Raw genomic sequence first — 16803 nt, forward strand, 5'->3', positions numbered from 1 at the left:
GCGACTCTCGTCAAGCGTGAATCCCAACAATGTTATTCGGGTCGCCGCTATCTGAGCTTTGTTCGGGTTCAGAGTGATGCCCGCAGACCTCAGCCTTTCTAGAACGTCTCTTAAGTGGCGCAAGTGCTCATCGAACATTTTCGAGTAAACCACTATGTCGTCTAGATATGCGAGGGCGTGCTGCCACTTTGCATCTCCCAGAACTTGGTCCATTAGCCTCTGATAAGTAGCGGGAGCCCCCACCAAGCCAAAAGACATTCTCCTGAATTGAAAAAGTCCCCTGTGGCATGTGAAAGCTGACTTCTCTCTGTCCCGCTCGTCCATTTCGACCTGAAAATATCCGCGACTAGCATCGAGCGTCGTAAAGTACTTCGCCCCGCCTAGGTTGGATACTAACGATGAAATGGATGGAAGAGGGTATGCGTCCTTCTTCGTAACCTCATTCAGCCTGCGGTAGTCTACACAAAGGCGATATGTATCATCCTTCTTTGGAACTAGAACAACCGGGAAACCCCATGGGCTGTTTGACCTTTCGACCACGCCTGTGTCGATGAGTTCGTCCAAGGCGGCGTCAAGTGCTTTCCGCTTAGCCAAGCTAATCGGTCGGGGATTGCATTTCCAAGGTCGTGCGTCACCCGTGTCGATTGTGTGCTTGACCAGCGTAGTGCGGCCCGGGCGGTCAGTGAAAATCGCGTCGTACTCGTACAACAGCGACGACAGCTGCGTCTTTTCCCTTTCTGGCATGCTGTGTGCATCTGCCAAAAGCGGGTGCACTGACCTTCCCTGTACCGCGGCACATTGTTCTGGCGGGGTTACTCGCTTACTCCGCGCGCTTTCCTGCTCTCTCACTCGCGCTGCTCCCTGCGATTGGCATGCCGTTGTCAATGCGGGTGCTTTCGAGAAAAGCTTTAGCGCGTCTCCGTCGCGCTCTCGGTAACCTCCTCTTGCAATGTCAATGACAATCCCTGACTTGGCGAGAAAGTCTCGACCCAGGATTAGAGGCATTGACAACCCGGGAAGATGGACAAAGCGTTGTCGCCTCACGCGTCTTTCCCAGCGGATCACAAGTCTAGCCGCACCGCTCGATTGCGCTGTGCCCGAAGCAAGGCGGAAGGTGGTGTTGCTTTGTCTCAAGCGGATATTGTTCTCGCAGAGATGGTGCAACACCTCGTCCCCAAATAAAGAAGCGCTTGCCCCAGTATCCAAAAGTGCTACAAACTTCTTTCGAGCTATTGTTAACTCGATTAACGGTGCGGGCGAGTCTACGGCATCACCTGCGCGACAGACCGTAGGTGCTAGTGATCCGAGCGCATCGGTAGGACTACTGATCGCCGCGCGGTGCCCGACGTGGTTCACCGGCGGCGTCGTCCGTTTCCCGAACCGCGTGTTCGCTCCTGAACCGGCGTGCGGCCGCATTCGCGGGCGATGTGCCCCGGTGCGCCGCACCGGTAGCAAGGACCGCGGAAACCACGCCGTGCCGGGCGCTCGTCGCCACGATCCGGCGGGCCTCGCTCCGCGTTGCGCCGCTCGTCTGGGTTCGTCTCGACCACGTGCTCCTGCCGCGGAACGTCACGTGCAGGCGCAGCACGGGCCGTACGAAGCGCGTAAGCGTAGGGGTCCAAAGCGCGGTCTGACAGTTCCCAACCGCGCGGTACGTACTCATCAGCGAACGATGCTGACGCGTTACCCCTAAACGCCTCTGAACCGACCGCGCCACCGTTCCACGCGCAGCGAGGCTCGAGTGACTGCGCTGCGGGTGGAGGCGGGCGATACGCTCGCGCCGCGAGGATGTCCCCTTGTATGCGCTTCGCTTCGGCGGCGAGCTCTTCTAGGTCTGCGAACTTGCATCCCCTGAAGTGCGCCGCAAAAGTCGGGTGCGCTTGCCGTGTAACGCGCTCGACTTTCTCCGCGTTGGTGGCGAGAGGATTAGCGAGGCGATAAAGTTCGTCCATCGCCCGTACGTACTCCAGCAAGGATTCGTCCGGATGCTGTGTGCGTAGCTCCAACTCCCTCCTCAAACGCCACTCGTAATTCGCCGGAAGGAATTCGTCGCGGAAGCTCTCGCGGAACTCTTCTACCGTGCGGGCGCGATGACCGGTCAGTCGGAACCATCGGGCCGCTTGCTCTGTCAGCGACACCGGGACCACACGCGCGAGAAGTTCGGCGTCGGGAAGCCCCATTGCTTGCTGATAGTAGAGCAATCGGTCGAGATACTCATTTGCGCTCCTGCAGTCGTGGTAGCCACTGTAGGTAGGCATGTCTACCTTGACACGTGGTCCCGCACTTTGCGAAGGAGGCTGCGCTGTGTTTTGCAACGCGCTGGCTAAGCTCTGCATAACTGACAGCGCATTCTGCAAGAGTACCTCGCTCGAGGGCACACTACTGCCCGAAGACGCGACCACATCTGCGGCTTGTGCCGAAGCAGCATGTGGCGGCGTCTCGCTGTGCGCGTCGCGAGGTGACGGGGCGCCCGGCGTGGCGCTCTCCGTCGTAGGCCTAATCTCTCCTAACGCGGTCGCCGCAACACCTTGGTTGTCCCGCGTGAAACAACCAAAATTTACGCTGTCGGAAAGTCCAAACAATGCCCCCGCGTTAGCCATAGGATCGACATTCTGCGACGCGACATCAGACAACATGAACAAATCCTGGAATTCAGACATGCCCGTTGTCCTACGTTGACGGAGCGTCGGTAGTCGCTCGCGTCCACAAAACTGGCCGCGTTGCCAAATTCGTTAACGTTGGGCGCCAGATGAGGGGGTCCGTTCTACGCACGGCTGGTGCAGAAGCCTAGCTCCGGTCCCAGCCGCAAATAGTCGTACCGTGTCAACGTCCCCTTCCCGTAGCGCGCGTCATCGCAGCTACGACGGGTTCGGGCGAATAAGGCAACAGGCTAGATCAACAAACAACACTTTATTGCTACGTTAGCAATAACGCGTAGATGTCGCGTAGAGGGATAGTCCGCTCTCGTAGAAAACAAAGGGTATGGCTTACACCTTCGGTCGATGATCGGCTGGCGGGTCTCGGGGCGGTGACGTGTTACTTCGCAGGTCAGCAGGGCACGAGATACCGTCTCTCTGCCTGGTCGGCAGTTTTGTTCACCTCCCGTGTCCCTCCCCACCGCGAGGGTTGATTCCTCGCAGGGCGAGTTCCCTTTCCCGCGAGCCGGGATGCGAGGATTGGCGCGCGGAGTGACGGGGAAGAAGGGGGTTGTCCGGCAGGAAAGGGCGACGGTGCTCCTCTCCTAGTGGTCCCATGGCTACCACCGTCAGTTCCCGATCGCGCCTGCCTTAAGGAAAGGAAATGGGCGCGCGTGCTCTCCCACACCCAAAATGCCTACTGCAAGTTACAGTTTTTTTTATGCCTGGTGTGTTCTACGCTTCTGCCACACAATATTACATGTGTTAATGACCCTCCTTGCCCTATGTCCCATTCATATAATGCTTTTTTCCAAAGCAATTTCGAACAGGGCGTGGCTCTGTGGTAGAATACCTGCTTACCACACAGAAGCCCTGGGTTCGGTTCTCTCTCGAACCAAAATTTTTAGGCGTGCACGTTCAGTCCTGCCCTGTCACCAGCATTGCCGTCGTCGCCATCAAAAGTGTCGACTTAGTGTTGAAGACGACATTCTGGAACTTGGAATTGCCGCGATACGCGACGTCACGAATCATTTTCGCTTTGACCCAGCTTTTGCAAAACAGTGATTAAAAAATAGACGCCATCCCAGGCAGCAACGAGGAGGTGCGCGGGGAGGCACGCTTGGGCCATGCTCGCAGGTGTGTCTCAAATAGCTACATTAGACAATTTAAGCGTGCACGGCATTCCGGTATACGCAAAGGGGTCTATGGAATATTGGTATAGTGAATGCATGCCAGCGAAGAAATAGAATACGTTAGGTTTCTACAATAACATTGTGTGCTCGCCAGGTTCTTCTTTGCGCCGCCAGATGGCCCCACCTATCCAGCCTCTCACGGTTACGGCTGCAGTAACCCCGTATTACACTAGCGCAAGGAAGTCTGCAGACAAACTAGAATTCACTATTAACGCTACCTGCGTGTTACTTGTTAGCAATTACATTTATATCTATACGCTACTCCACTTTGATAGCTTGAAGTCGTGTTGGCATGTACCATAAGTGTAATGAAACGACACACTCATTCCGCTTTTTCCGCGCTTCCAACACAATTTTAACTGCAGCTCATCGGCTCCTCAGGACAATTTATAAATAAAGTTCATTGACTGACTGATTGGCAGCTCACAGCGGTTCCCCGACATGCTGACTGACGAACACGCATCGAATCATGCTCTTTCTTTTCGCCTGTCTTTTCTTGGTGGTTTGAATCTTGTGATTTCATGTAATCATTCAAAGCGGTGCGACGAAGATCAGGCATGAAGAGTGAGAGCCTTTCCAGGCGTCGGTGCCACGATAAAAACACTCAGATCGTCGACGCCATCGCAACTAGCGCATCGTCACTCGGGATGGTATGCGCCACATTGAACACGTCACAGTAGTGTCGATGTCGCAGGGTGCTGAAAGCCCCTTTGAGCTATCGTCCGCACTTTGCCCTCTAAATAAAATAACTTCCACGTGACAGACGCCATTCAAATTCGGCCAAAAATACTTATGCATACCGAGCAATCGAATGAAGGACACATCTCGAGCTTGAAATTTTATGTCAGTGCCCCTTTGAAACATGGGTGGCTTGAGCCACAGTCACATGGTGAATGAAGTCGTGAATGACGAAAATTGCGGCTTTTATGCTGCTTCTATGCAAAATAGGTACTGGATTTATGTATCCACCAAGAAAATGTAAATGCATTGATGTAACAGACACTTGTTCGTTTTCTTGATCCTTTCGACAATTCAGCATTTGCGTAATTTGGACATTTTTTCTGGCCCCGTGAAATTCGAATTAATGAGCTTTTACTGTAGACACAATGGCAAACACTCTGGCTCCTCTATGGCATCAGCCCTCTGTGTAATTGGTCGTGGGTTCATATGCAAGAACCATGAAGCAAAAAGAAAAAAAGAGCAAATGAGAGATGTCTGCGAACCAAGCACGCTGCAACACGCACCTCCCGACGGTGGCGCCCTCTGCGAGGCATACGCAAAGGCGTGCCGCTTGTAGGCGCTCCCGGATGGGTGGGGCAGGGTCAGGTGGTGGGATGACGACGAAGGGGTCCCGCGGGGTGGAGGGGAGTACGACAGGGACGGGAAGCCATTGCACCAAAAGCTGCGTGCTGCCTGCGGCGATGACTCTGCCAGAACACATGCACGCAGCCACAGGCCACAACAACAACAATTAGGTCATGCACATGCGGCTATAAGGAGGTAGGACATCTCTGTCATTGCCGCAAGACGTTCTCCTGGCTGCAGCAGGGTCAATGCTACTCAGGCAATACATACACACAGCTTGTCTTCAGCTCATCTGAACGACACTAAAAGCAGGTAAGGTGCAGGCATCTAGGCTTTTCTTTGCACACCCGCACTAAAGCTTTCGACATGTGCAAAGAAACACTGCATTGCTTATCGAGAAGCGTCTTTTAAGACTGGAACAACTCTTGGGCTCTGTGGCCACATTTTTTATGGCCATCGATAAGTCAGCGTTACTACTAGGCAGGCAGGATAAATGTCTGCGAATACATAAACAAATAGAAAAATAAGTAAATCGATACATAAAGGAATAAAGGCACCACAATTCTCATTCCTCAAAATCAAGCATGCTCAGAATACTAGCACAAAACTTAAGTACATTGAAGGGAAACATCACTAAGGTAATCCAGGGATCCAGGGGTGATAACTTTTGATGATACTGCTCTCACTTCTGCAAGATTCCACGAGACTAGTGCCAAACACGTACAGTGTCTACGAGCCACAGCAGCCAGGCTCTACGGCAATTGTGAAAGTACAGAAAGCAAGAAACATTGCTAATCTTATGAAATCTTGTGAAAGTGAAAAGTATGTACTGCCAAAAGCAATCACCTCAGAGTACTGCCCCAGCATTTCCATAGTACTTGAAACACAAATGAGGGCTATCTGGCAACACAGGACATGCTCTCTGCATTACGAAAATATGCGCGTTTATATGAACATTTGCATGTACTCCGGAACACATATAAACTCGCTGCGTAATTTATATTTTTAACTTCTTTGGCAATATCATATACAGTTGCCGACCATTTATGTGAACTCGGCGGGAACCACCGAAAAGTCCGAATAATCGAGCATCCGAAAAAAAGGATTCACCAGAAAAAAAAGTAACCTTTATTGGCCCAGTGGCCGGAAAAACTTGTCAATGTGTGTTTCCACACATGCATGCTTACTCACAACCAAGTCGGGCTGTATTTGAGCCAGTGTTTGGCCATCGCTGGAGGTCGTCAGTAGCACTGATACGGCCTGCGCTAAATCACCATTTGATGACTGTGGTGTGGGCGGTGCGTCATCGGAGTTCCTGTCCACCTGCGCTGGTTCGAGGATCTGACGGATGATCTCATCTCATCATTGTCTAACTCGGCGCATACTCCAGAGCAACTTCGAATTGAGCACGGCCGCCTTACACCTGGCGAATAATCGCTGCTTTTTTCGCCATCGTGTCTTGTAGTTCCCGTGTTTCATTATTCATGACAGCACAGATGGAACGGGTGGCGTCGAAGCTATTTCAGCAGATCAGGCCTCACACGCCAAGCAACAAACGAGAGAGCAACACAAAGCGCGAGATGCAGATCAGGCCTAGCCACAGAAAGATCTCACAGTGCAAACCGTGAAACGCTAAAAGGGTACAACATTGAGCTAGTTGGTGTAGCAGCATTTGTGTTGCTGTTCTTGGTCTGCGTCGTACTTGTAAGCGCTGTCATTCACTTCAGACCTCAAACGCCACACCGAGCCGACTTCAAGCTTGGCTTGGCCTGCGGTTTGGCAGTGGTAGCCATTCAGCGGATAAATGACTTGCTAAAGCTAAAAGGCAACTATTACCTGTAGCCAACAAACATAGCCTTCGAGATTGGCAATTGTTATTTCTGCGCGTGGATTTGGACACTGGCACGACCTCCAGCGATAGCCAGTGCAACTTTTCAGTGCTGCCAACCTAGCAAAAATATTGTAAACATCGCTGTCATGGCAGTCCACGTTGCACTCGTTCAGCCAGCCAGAGTCCAAAAAATCGAACGGCGCACTGTGGAGCGTCCAAATTTTTGGTCGCGAGTTTACATTATTTCACTGTGATGAGTGACGGTGCCACGAAGATGTCCGAATTTTCAGCGTACGAATAAACAGTCGGCAACTGTACCATGTGGAATTAGTGGGCATTGCGGTATTCATAAACAACTACACAAAACGAAATTTGAAACAAGACAGAGGCGCACATGAAAATAAACACCTGAAGTGATTTGTGTTGTTGTGCTCACTTATACTGTAGCACAGCGGTGGACAGAGACAACATTTTCACTGATATTTGTTATACTGAAAAATCGCCATTTCACACGTGCCACTTCAGTTCCTATGTGGTGCTGGCTTGTGTGCGTTCATACCATTCCTTTGTAGAGCTGTCTTCTCATGTGACACTTTTGTTTTTATTAGGGGTTTGTGAATAGTGAAATTTTATCTCGAATCGAACAGTGCCGAATAATGGCCCAAAATATCGAATACTGAATACAAAATATGTTATTGAAATTTGAAAGAAAGAACCAAGAAATGAAATCTGCTCATGCCCTCGAGCACAAAACGTGGTGAGTGACTGCTACCGAAAGACTACAAATTCTCATGCAGAGACAAGCTGTTCCACATGACGTGGATTCAGGCTCTCTCACTGTGATGTTACGGTGTTTACGGCTCATCTCACAATGGTAATGTTGTGCTTCATCGTCACGAGTGCTCCGGACCCAAAAATCTTCGACTGTGCGCCGGAACGATGGGAGTTTCTGAACGAGTGTTGCTGTGCGGCAGTGGCGACTGCACAGCGTGAGCAACTTTGCACAAGTGAAGCCAATCACCGAGGGTTTCCGGAACAAAGTCTGGATGTTTTACGGCGCATGCGGTGCACGCAGCCGAACTACGCAAGGAGTCTGTGGCTTCGTTGCGAAAGCAAAGTTTTGAAGGGCTTGACTGTTTTCTCATGTGTTTTTTTACGTGCAGAAATGACATAATCTCCTTTACTGTAAACATGCACTTGCTTTGAACCAGGATATCAGTGAAAGTTATAACGAAAGGCCTACTGTAACGACGTCAGCATTAGTTTTAGCCACCCCACCCTGACCAAGTTGCACCATTGGCCTTTGTCAGGTTTTAGATATTCGTCCTGTCGAATTATTCGATTAAGTATTACACGATTCAAATTCGAAAGTCGAATATTCGCACACCCCTAGTTTTTATGCGACGGCTAACACCAAATCGTTGAATCTCTTGTGCACCACCAACTTGGAAAACATAAACAGGACATCTGACATCGTTGCAGTATCCTCAGCAATCTAACTTTATTACTGTTCCAGCAAAACCATCTTTCAATGGCTGTTGAGGTAACGGGAATAGCATTTAAGTAGCACACCGTATTGCGACACATGACCTATTTCAACAGATGCGTTGCACTTTTCTCTGGCCACATTGGGTCATGTGTGCATTCACACAACATTGTATGTGATGTGGGTTGTCAATGAAGAGCAGGACATACACACTGAACCTGACTGGTACGACGGTACCCAACAGGATGTCTCAGCACCCGATTGTCTGCCAATAAACACAAGCTGGTGGGAAAATGCTTACACAGACACAGTATGATGCTGATAATTCAAAATCTCTTATTTTTAATTGATGGATAGAACTGCAATGCCAGTCCTTGCAGTGTTCTATGTACTCAAATACAGAAAGATTCACAAGAGTTTGCACTCTGGGCAGTTTGCACCGCCCAACAATTATTGTAAACAAGATTCCTCACTCCTACGAACTGCATTTTTGGAAAATGTTGTGTCGTTTTACCCTTCATTTCAACTTGTCTCTAGAACATTGATATGATGTATCCTCCACCACTGTGTATGCAGGAAGATAGCGCACACGAAGCAATTAGCAACCTTTGAACCCACTGCTAATTGCCCTCAAGACAAGATGCACCGGCCGCCTATGCTTGCGGCCTTCTACATAATAGTATAGCCCAGCTTCGGCTGGCTAGGAGAAGAGCACTAAGCCGCAACAACTGTTGTTGCATAAAGAACGTAGGCCCCCCTCCTCGTGTGCTCACCTTCTCCTTCGTTACAGCGCACTTATACATTTAACCGCGAGTTTGACAGAACCAGGTTCGTTACGTGCTCTGTGAATTGAATTAAAGTTGCAGTATTTTTAGGGGTGTGCGAATATTCGAAATTTCGAATATTTTTCTAATAGCGTTTGCTATTCGATTCGATTCGCACTGGAATTTTACTATTCGAACTATTTGAACTTCCCAAAAACAAATACAGTCAACGCCCAATTAAAAGTGACCCCTTCAGGTTTTCAATATGCTTCACCACATTACACTCTTGTATTGCGGCAAAGCTGCCTTTCAAGCTCCGTTACAGTTGAACTTTGCCAAAAGACGTCAGATTGGAAGTTGTCCCTAAATTTTCAGTATGCTTCACCTCATCACACCCCGGTATTGCAGCAAAGCTGCCTTTCAAGCTCTGCTATGGTCGCAAATGGATTAACTCAAGGAAACGCTGGTTCCAACATGGAGATGAAAGATGTGGCAGAGGTGGAGGCTCAATCAATGCTGTTTTGGACCTGAAATTTGGGCAGGAAGTCTGAAAAATCAGAAGCCGAAGCTTTTTAGCATCCAAAAGTTCAGATGTTCTTATATATCGACGTCTACGAGGCAGCTTTGGAACCCTGGACTTGAAGGGAGCACACCCTTGTCCGCCGTATCAGTTGGGCCTCCACAGAAGTTGAAAGAGGAGGAGAGGCTGAGGAAATGGCATCTTTTCCTATCACGTGTAAAGTGTTGTCGGCAACACTTTGGTAGCACCAAATCATGTACATAAGTACAATTCGGCCTCTACATTGCCTCATCCTTGATCAGACAACTATGAAACACCAGCCCGTCAGTGCTTCATCAACCTAGCGAAAAGAAACACTTTCATGTTGCTATCTCATAAGAATATGCTTAGGAATCCTCTAACTTTTTTTCCTGCAGTTTCACTTCGAAGTATTCGAAAAATATTCTAGAAATATTCGAGAAATATTCGAAAAATATTCTATTCGATTTGCACTCACACTTCAATATTTGAATTCGCTTCGCACCCAAAATTTTGCTATTCGCACAGCTCTAGTATTTTTGCTTCAATTTTATGTCGTTCAGCATAACAAAGTTCTGGACATGACAAAAAATTTCACTTTTTACAACGTGTCCTAGCATATCGTACATTTCTTGCTTCAATATAACGATGCGTCTTTATCTGTGATTTCCATCTACGGAAGTTTCGATGGTTCTGCAACGCAACACTGAGGTAAATAACTGAAGCTTATGCTGATGCATTCGCCAAAACACGCGGTTTTGGCGAATGCATATTTAAAATCACACGCTGCGCAACAGAGAGCAACCACTGAAGCGGAGCAGCAGCGTTTGGGTGGCAAGGGGAACCTGAGCACTCCTCTGCTTCCAGACCAGGGGGAGAAAGAGAGCACACATGCAAGTACGTGCTCTCAGTTGATCCAATGCACGGCAACAATAGGCCCTAGTGGGTCTTCCTCAATTCCTCAGACATAGGGCACGTGTGATGTTGCAACATAAAGAACATCAACACCATAAACAAAGGTGTCATAATTCAGATTATTGCCTCGTTTTCATGCGACTTTAGGCTGAAACATTTTTCTGATGGGTTTTGATTAGGCTTGTGCGAATGTGATTTGGTCGAATAATTTCTAATCGAATTCGAATAGAATGTATCACATATTATAAAAAAAAAAAATGAGCATATTCGTCATGACCCAACTAACTTGCACAATATTTTTTAAAATTGAAACAAGGCATGTGCAAATGTAATTCTTTTTGGTTCAAAGGGAAGTAGAAGCAACTTGGAATAGTAGCAGGATTTGACTTTCGGTAGAATGCAAGTGATAACCTGTAAAATACGTTCGACTTAAAAATTTACTTAGAGCATATAAGCCACTATAACAAGCTTATAAACTTAACCCCTTGAGGGTTTTTGTCGTACATGTACGGCAGAAGCTTCCTCGTACCAAAGGGTTTGCGTCGTACATGTATGCCATAGCGTTTATTTTTAAAATGCGTGCCTTTTTCGATCAGTTCTCTTGTCTGGCCTGTGCAGCCACACTTCGGGAATACGTGGAATTTTTTTCATGCACCGATGTCTCTCCGTTATAGCTTTTTTATGCTTCACAAAACGGCGCGCCGGCTCTCGCTTGCGCAACCGAGCGCGCCCGCGGCGCGGTTGGCTTCAAACGCACGCCTTCTTCGATCATTTCTCTTGCTTGGAATGTGCTGCCACGATTCAAGAATACGTGGAATTTTTTTATGCGCCGATGTCTCTCCTTCTTTCTTTTGCTTTCCAAAGCGGCACGGCGGCTTTCAGTTGTGCATCAGAACGTGCGCACGCGGTGCGGCTGGTTTCGGTTTCGTGCTTCGGGTGGTTTTTGCTTCTTGCGCCTGCAAAGCTGATGGCTGTTTGGTTTCTAATCTCTCAAAGGGTGGCTGCTTGTGACTCTCTCGTTTACTGCTCCCCGGGGCTCGATTACATCTGTTTCTGTGCGGCGCTAAATTACACAAACGCCGCCGCCGTGATTGCATTTCCTGTTTTGGGGTCTCAGAAAAACTAACTACGTCTTGTTGGCGATAAGACGAAGGATTACTGTAGCTTTTTCACTCGTTTTGCTTTCCGGACGGGCGCACAACCATAGAGTTTTCTTCTGTGCGCTCACTGATGCAGTTCGCTTACGCTATGGAAGCACGTGTCGGTTGCTCTGCTGCCGGTGAGTCGAGCAGCGATTCTTCCAATGCGAACTATTCCCCAAGTGTTCAATCAGAATCTGATTCATTGAATTTCAGTTTGTCAGGCGGGATTTTCTGACGAGTTCAGACTCCGATGACGATCAAGGAGCAACATCTGAAAAGCGTGCATGGCGAGACGATGCGGACTACGAATAAACCATGTTTATGTAACAACAAAAGTGATTTTTTTGTCACTTTACGGCTACGAAAAAAAATTTTAGACACATTTTTCAAATAGTATCGCCTGAAGAATTTATTTCAGCAATAAAAAAATTACACATTTTCGGACTGGATTTTGCGAAAAAATTCGACCCTCAAGGGGTTAAAAAATGATGAATTTATGTGAGGGTAATTTGTTCATTTAACCTTGAAGTGGGGTTTCGTAGCAGTGCGTATTACCCCTAGAAAGGTGTATTCATGGCATAGCACCCCTGCACTGCAGTGAAACCACCTTTACAGGGGGTTATATGCTGTTTATATACGTCTATTCATTCATTTCGAATACTTTGAAATTTTAGAGTAACTTCAATTCGTTTTGAAGTGAATTCGAATACTGTAATATACGTTCAAATATTTGAACTGCTTGAATAATCGCACAAGCCTAGTTTTGATGTTTGTACACTAGAATGAGTACAGAACAGGCGGTACATGCCACATAAGCACACGACTCGAGCATTGGGGGGGGCGGGTGGATCATCTGGCTGCAGAAAGGACCATGAGATTTTCTCTTGCTTGTAGTGGACAGCAGCTTTGGACGTGGCGAGGCCGAGGCCGGACATTGCTATGAACTCAGTCGGCACAACTAAGTAAGAGTGGCCAAATCAGCAGTTATATAGCAAAGGTTACCAGACTAATGTAGAGACCAGTAACAAGGATCGACCGAATTGAACTATTTACCTGAGGGAGTTCACAATCTACTGCTGTCATGTCAGGTTTCTTAACGGTTCTTATTAATCCGAAGCTACATTTTTGGTATACAGTTAAACCTGGACACAACGAAATTGACAAATTCCAGAAAAAATTCATTACAAATAGGTTTTTGTTATGTGCAGTTTCAGGCACGAAAATTCGGAAAAGAAACGCACAAATTATACAAATGGGGGAACTGAAGGTAGAACTCACCCATAACATTTATTTAGCAGCAAAAAACTGCATTAGTTTGCTCTATTGCTTGTTCATGAGGGATGGCAATACTGGACATTCAGAGGAAGGACATCAATACAACGCTGCTCCGTCATCGTCTAGCCGTGCCCTCCGAGATTGACTCCGGCAACGCGATGGCGCGTTGCCGGAGCTAATCGCGGAGGCCACAGTCTAGCGAACCCGTGGCGTGGCACAAGATGGCAAAGCGCGCGACAAGTCAACCTCCGAAGATCCATCGTTGTCACCGTGGTCTCGGACGGTTTCCACCAGCGCCTAATCAGACATCGCCTCGAGGCGCATTCCCCCTTTTGGGGGGTGAGGGGAGGCTGCACGCGCACGGCATCGAAAATGAAGAGCGAACGGCACGGATACCACGGAATATTCGGAAAAGCGCTCTTCATATGCGGCACGAACTCAAAGCGTAACGGCACAGTCCAAGAAACTTTTTTTTTAGTGATGTCACCTGGTGTCACGTTAACGAAGTACAGTTCAGAGACTTCTGCAATAGCTAAAAATGGCGCTGCCAATGCAAAAGCGTTTTTTAAAGAAAGCCGGCACGGTTAAGGTGGCGGCACCCGCGAGTGGATGGATGAGGTTTGAAGGGGGGTGAGGGGAAGGGCGGGTTCGCGCATGCACCCGTGGTGGCGAGAAGGCCGGCTTGAAGGGTGCAGGCCCGCCTGCCTTGCGCACACCTGCACGCACAAACGAGTGCTCGCTCTCGCCTCGTAGTCACCAGGGATTTGAGTGTACAATGCGCTATGCCGCCGCTTTGTGCTCCGTCGTCGGCAAGGTAACCACAGAAGATTCATGCGCCTCCTGCTCGTGCCAAAATGACAAAAATCAGGGCAATATCCCTCGGTTGTCAACGGCGAAAATTCATTATATCAAGGGTGTCTCCTGCTGCCACTTTGTTACATAGAGGTCACAAATACACGTGCTCCTATGGAGTAACGGCGGGGAGTAGAAAAACTTCGTAATATCGAAGAATTCGTTGTACGGAGGTTCGTTATAGGCAGGTTTCACCGTATTTGTATTTTTGAGTGCAGTGATTTGAGGTGCAGATAAATGTTTTGTGCTTTGACGCTGGGACATCTCATTCCATCTCCTAAACACACCCAAAAAATCACGACACGAATTAAATTTATGTTGTGTTTGAAAGTGACAGTCTGAAAATGGGGCATACCTGTTTTTTCTTTTTCCACTTGTAGAGTAAATGAAGATATTTTCTGATAATTGAGGTATTTCCGACTTTCGAACTATTTGATGGTTTTATTCCAATCAAAATTACTGGCAGCAGCTGTATGTCATGCATTATTCAGAATCCTTGAACCTATTTCCCTTGCTAAGTTTGTGTAGACACCCCATGTTTTTGCTGCAGTGTAGGCTCATGTGTATTAGCATATAAAGTGGCAATCAGGCCACTTTATATGATGGTTGTCTAGGCATTCAAGAAGATTGAAATCAATAAGCACGCTTGCACAGCGCTACGCATCCACATACAGTTAACCCATGCAGGTTGCACATTTTCTAGCCACAAGAATAGGGGCATGCTACTCATAAATCACAGAATAGCGAAGAAATGCACTGACCTGCAGAAGAGTTGTGTGACCTGTAGCGGCTGGCAAAATCCTGTCAGGAAGGGAGAACAGACTTCTGAGCAAGACAGCAAGTTAGAACATCTGTGCCCACGTGATAACACATTCAAATACAGTCGCCGACCGTGTATTCGGACTCGGCGGGAACCGCCGAAAAGTCCGAATAATCAGGAGTCCGAAAAAAAGGATTCACCAGAAAAAAGCACTTTTATTGGCCCAGCGGCCGGAAAAACTTGTCAGTGCGCGTCTGTACACGTGTATGCTTACGCGCGACCAAGTCGGCCTGTATTTCAGCCAATGTTTGGCCACCCCTGCGGGTCGGCAATAGTAGCTCAAACCTCATTATAACAAAGTCGCATCTGCCATGAAGATAACTTCGTTATATCCGAAAATTCGTTATAAACGTTTATTTGTATCACTGTAGCTATGACAAGACTATTGTTAATTTACTTCGTTATAACTAGAGCTGTGCGAATAGCAAAATTTTGGGTGCGAAGCGAATTCGAATAATAAAGATTGAGTGCGAATCGAATCGAATAATTTCGAATAATTTTCGAATATTTCTCAAACATTTTTCGAATAATTCGAAGTGAAATTACAGAAAATGTTGCAGAGAATCCCTAAGTATGTTCTTGTGAGATCGCAACATGAAAGTGTTTCTTTTCGCGAGGTTGATGAAGCGCTGGTGGGGTCATATTTCATAGTTGTCTTTCTTATCAAGAATGAAGCAATGTAGAGGCCGAATTGTATTTATGTACATGATTTGGTGCAACCAAAGTGTGACAACACTTTACACGTGATAGGCAGAGATGCCATTTCCTCAGCCTCTCCTCCTCTTTCATCTTTTGTGGAAGCCCAACTGATGTGGCGGACAAGGGTGTGCTCCCTTCAAGTCCGAAGTTCCAAATCTGCCTCGTAGACGTCGATATATAAGAACATCTGAAATTTTGGATGCTAAAAAGCTTCGGCGTCAGATTTTTCGGACTTCCTGCCCAAATTTCAGGTCCAAAACAGCATTAAGCCCCCAACTCTGCCACATCTTTCATCTCCATGTTGTAACCAGCATTTTCTTGAGCTAATACATTTGCGACCGTAGCGGAGCTTGAAAGTCAGCTTTGTCGCAATACGGGGGTGTGAGGAGGTGAAGCATATTGAAAATCTAGAGACCACTTCCAATCAGACGTTGACTGTCTCTTGGCTAAGTTCAACCATAACGGAGCTTGAAAGGCAGCTTTGCCGCAATACGGGTGGTGTGAGAAGGTGAAGCATGTTGAAAATCTAGGGACCACTTCCAATCAGACGTTGACGGTCTCTTGCCTCAGTTCGACCGTAACGGAGCTTGAAAGGCAGCTTTGCCGCAATACGGGGGTGTGGTGAGGTGAAGCATATTGAAAATCTAGGGACCACTTCAAACCGGACTTTGTCTCTTGGCTAAGTTCGACCGTAACGGAGCTTGAAAGGCAGCTTTGCCGCAATACGAGAGTGTAATGAGGTGAAGCATACTGAAAATCTGAAGGGGTCACTTTCAACCGGGCGTTGACTGCATTTGTCTTTGGGAAGTTCGAATAGTTCGAATAGTAAAATTTCAGTGCGAATCGAATCGAATAGCAAACACTATTCGAAAAATATTCGAAATTTCGAATATTCGCACACCCCTAGTTATAACCGATAATTCGTTATATCCGTGTTCGTTATAACGAGGTTTGCGTGTACTGCAACAGCCTACGCTAATTCCGCATTTGATGGCTGTGGTGTGGGAGGCGCGTCATCACGGCAGTCACTGTCCACATGTGCTGGTTCAAGTAGCTGACGGATGATCTCATCGCCCAACTCGGCGAAAACTCCCAAGCAACTCCCACCTGGTGAATAATCACCGCTTTTTTTCGCCATCGTCAGGGCCTTGTAGTTGCTGCGTTTCCTTAGTTCCGACGGCGCACATGGAACGGGCGGCGTTGGAGCAACACCTCTCACGCCAAGCAACAAGGGAGTGAGACAAAGCTTGGGACGCAGATCAGGCCTAGCCACAGAAACATCTGACAACGCAAATCCTCACACGCCAAAAGGAAACGACTTTGGGCTAGTTGATGTTGCAGCGCTTC

At 47.8% G+C, this 16803-nt stretch overlaps 1 protein-coding gene across 2 annotated transcripts in view; it reads right to left on the reverse strand.

Annotated features, from left to right (window-relative positions):
- LOC119395704 (serine/threonine-protein kinase B-raf) overlaps positions 1-16803 on the reverse strand; it is a 77145-nt gene that overhangs the window by 30559 nt on the left and 29783 nt on the right. The window contains exons 9-10 of one of the 2 annotated variants that reach the window (XM_037662714.2): positions 14699-14738; positions 5074-5256 (exon numbers count right to left, since the gene is read on the reverse strand). In XM_037662714.2, coding sequence (XP_037518642.1) covers positions 5074-5256; positions 14699-14738 — 223 coding nt within the window. The remainder of the gene's footprint in view (positions 1-5073; positions 5257-14698; positions 14739-16803) is intronic. The other variant, XM_037662715.2, reaches the window with a different exon arrangement.

This window comes from Rhipicephalus sanguineus, chromosome 6 (assembly GCF_013339695.2).
Source record: "Rhipicephalus sanguineus isolate Rsan-2018 chromosome 6, BIME_Rsan_1.4, whole genome shotgun sequence".
Classification (NCBI taxonomy): Eukaryota; Metazoa; Arthropoda; class Arachnida; order Ixodida; family Ixodidae; genus Rhipicephalus; species Rhipicephalus sanguineus.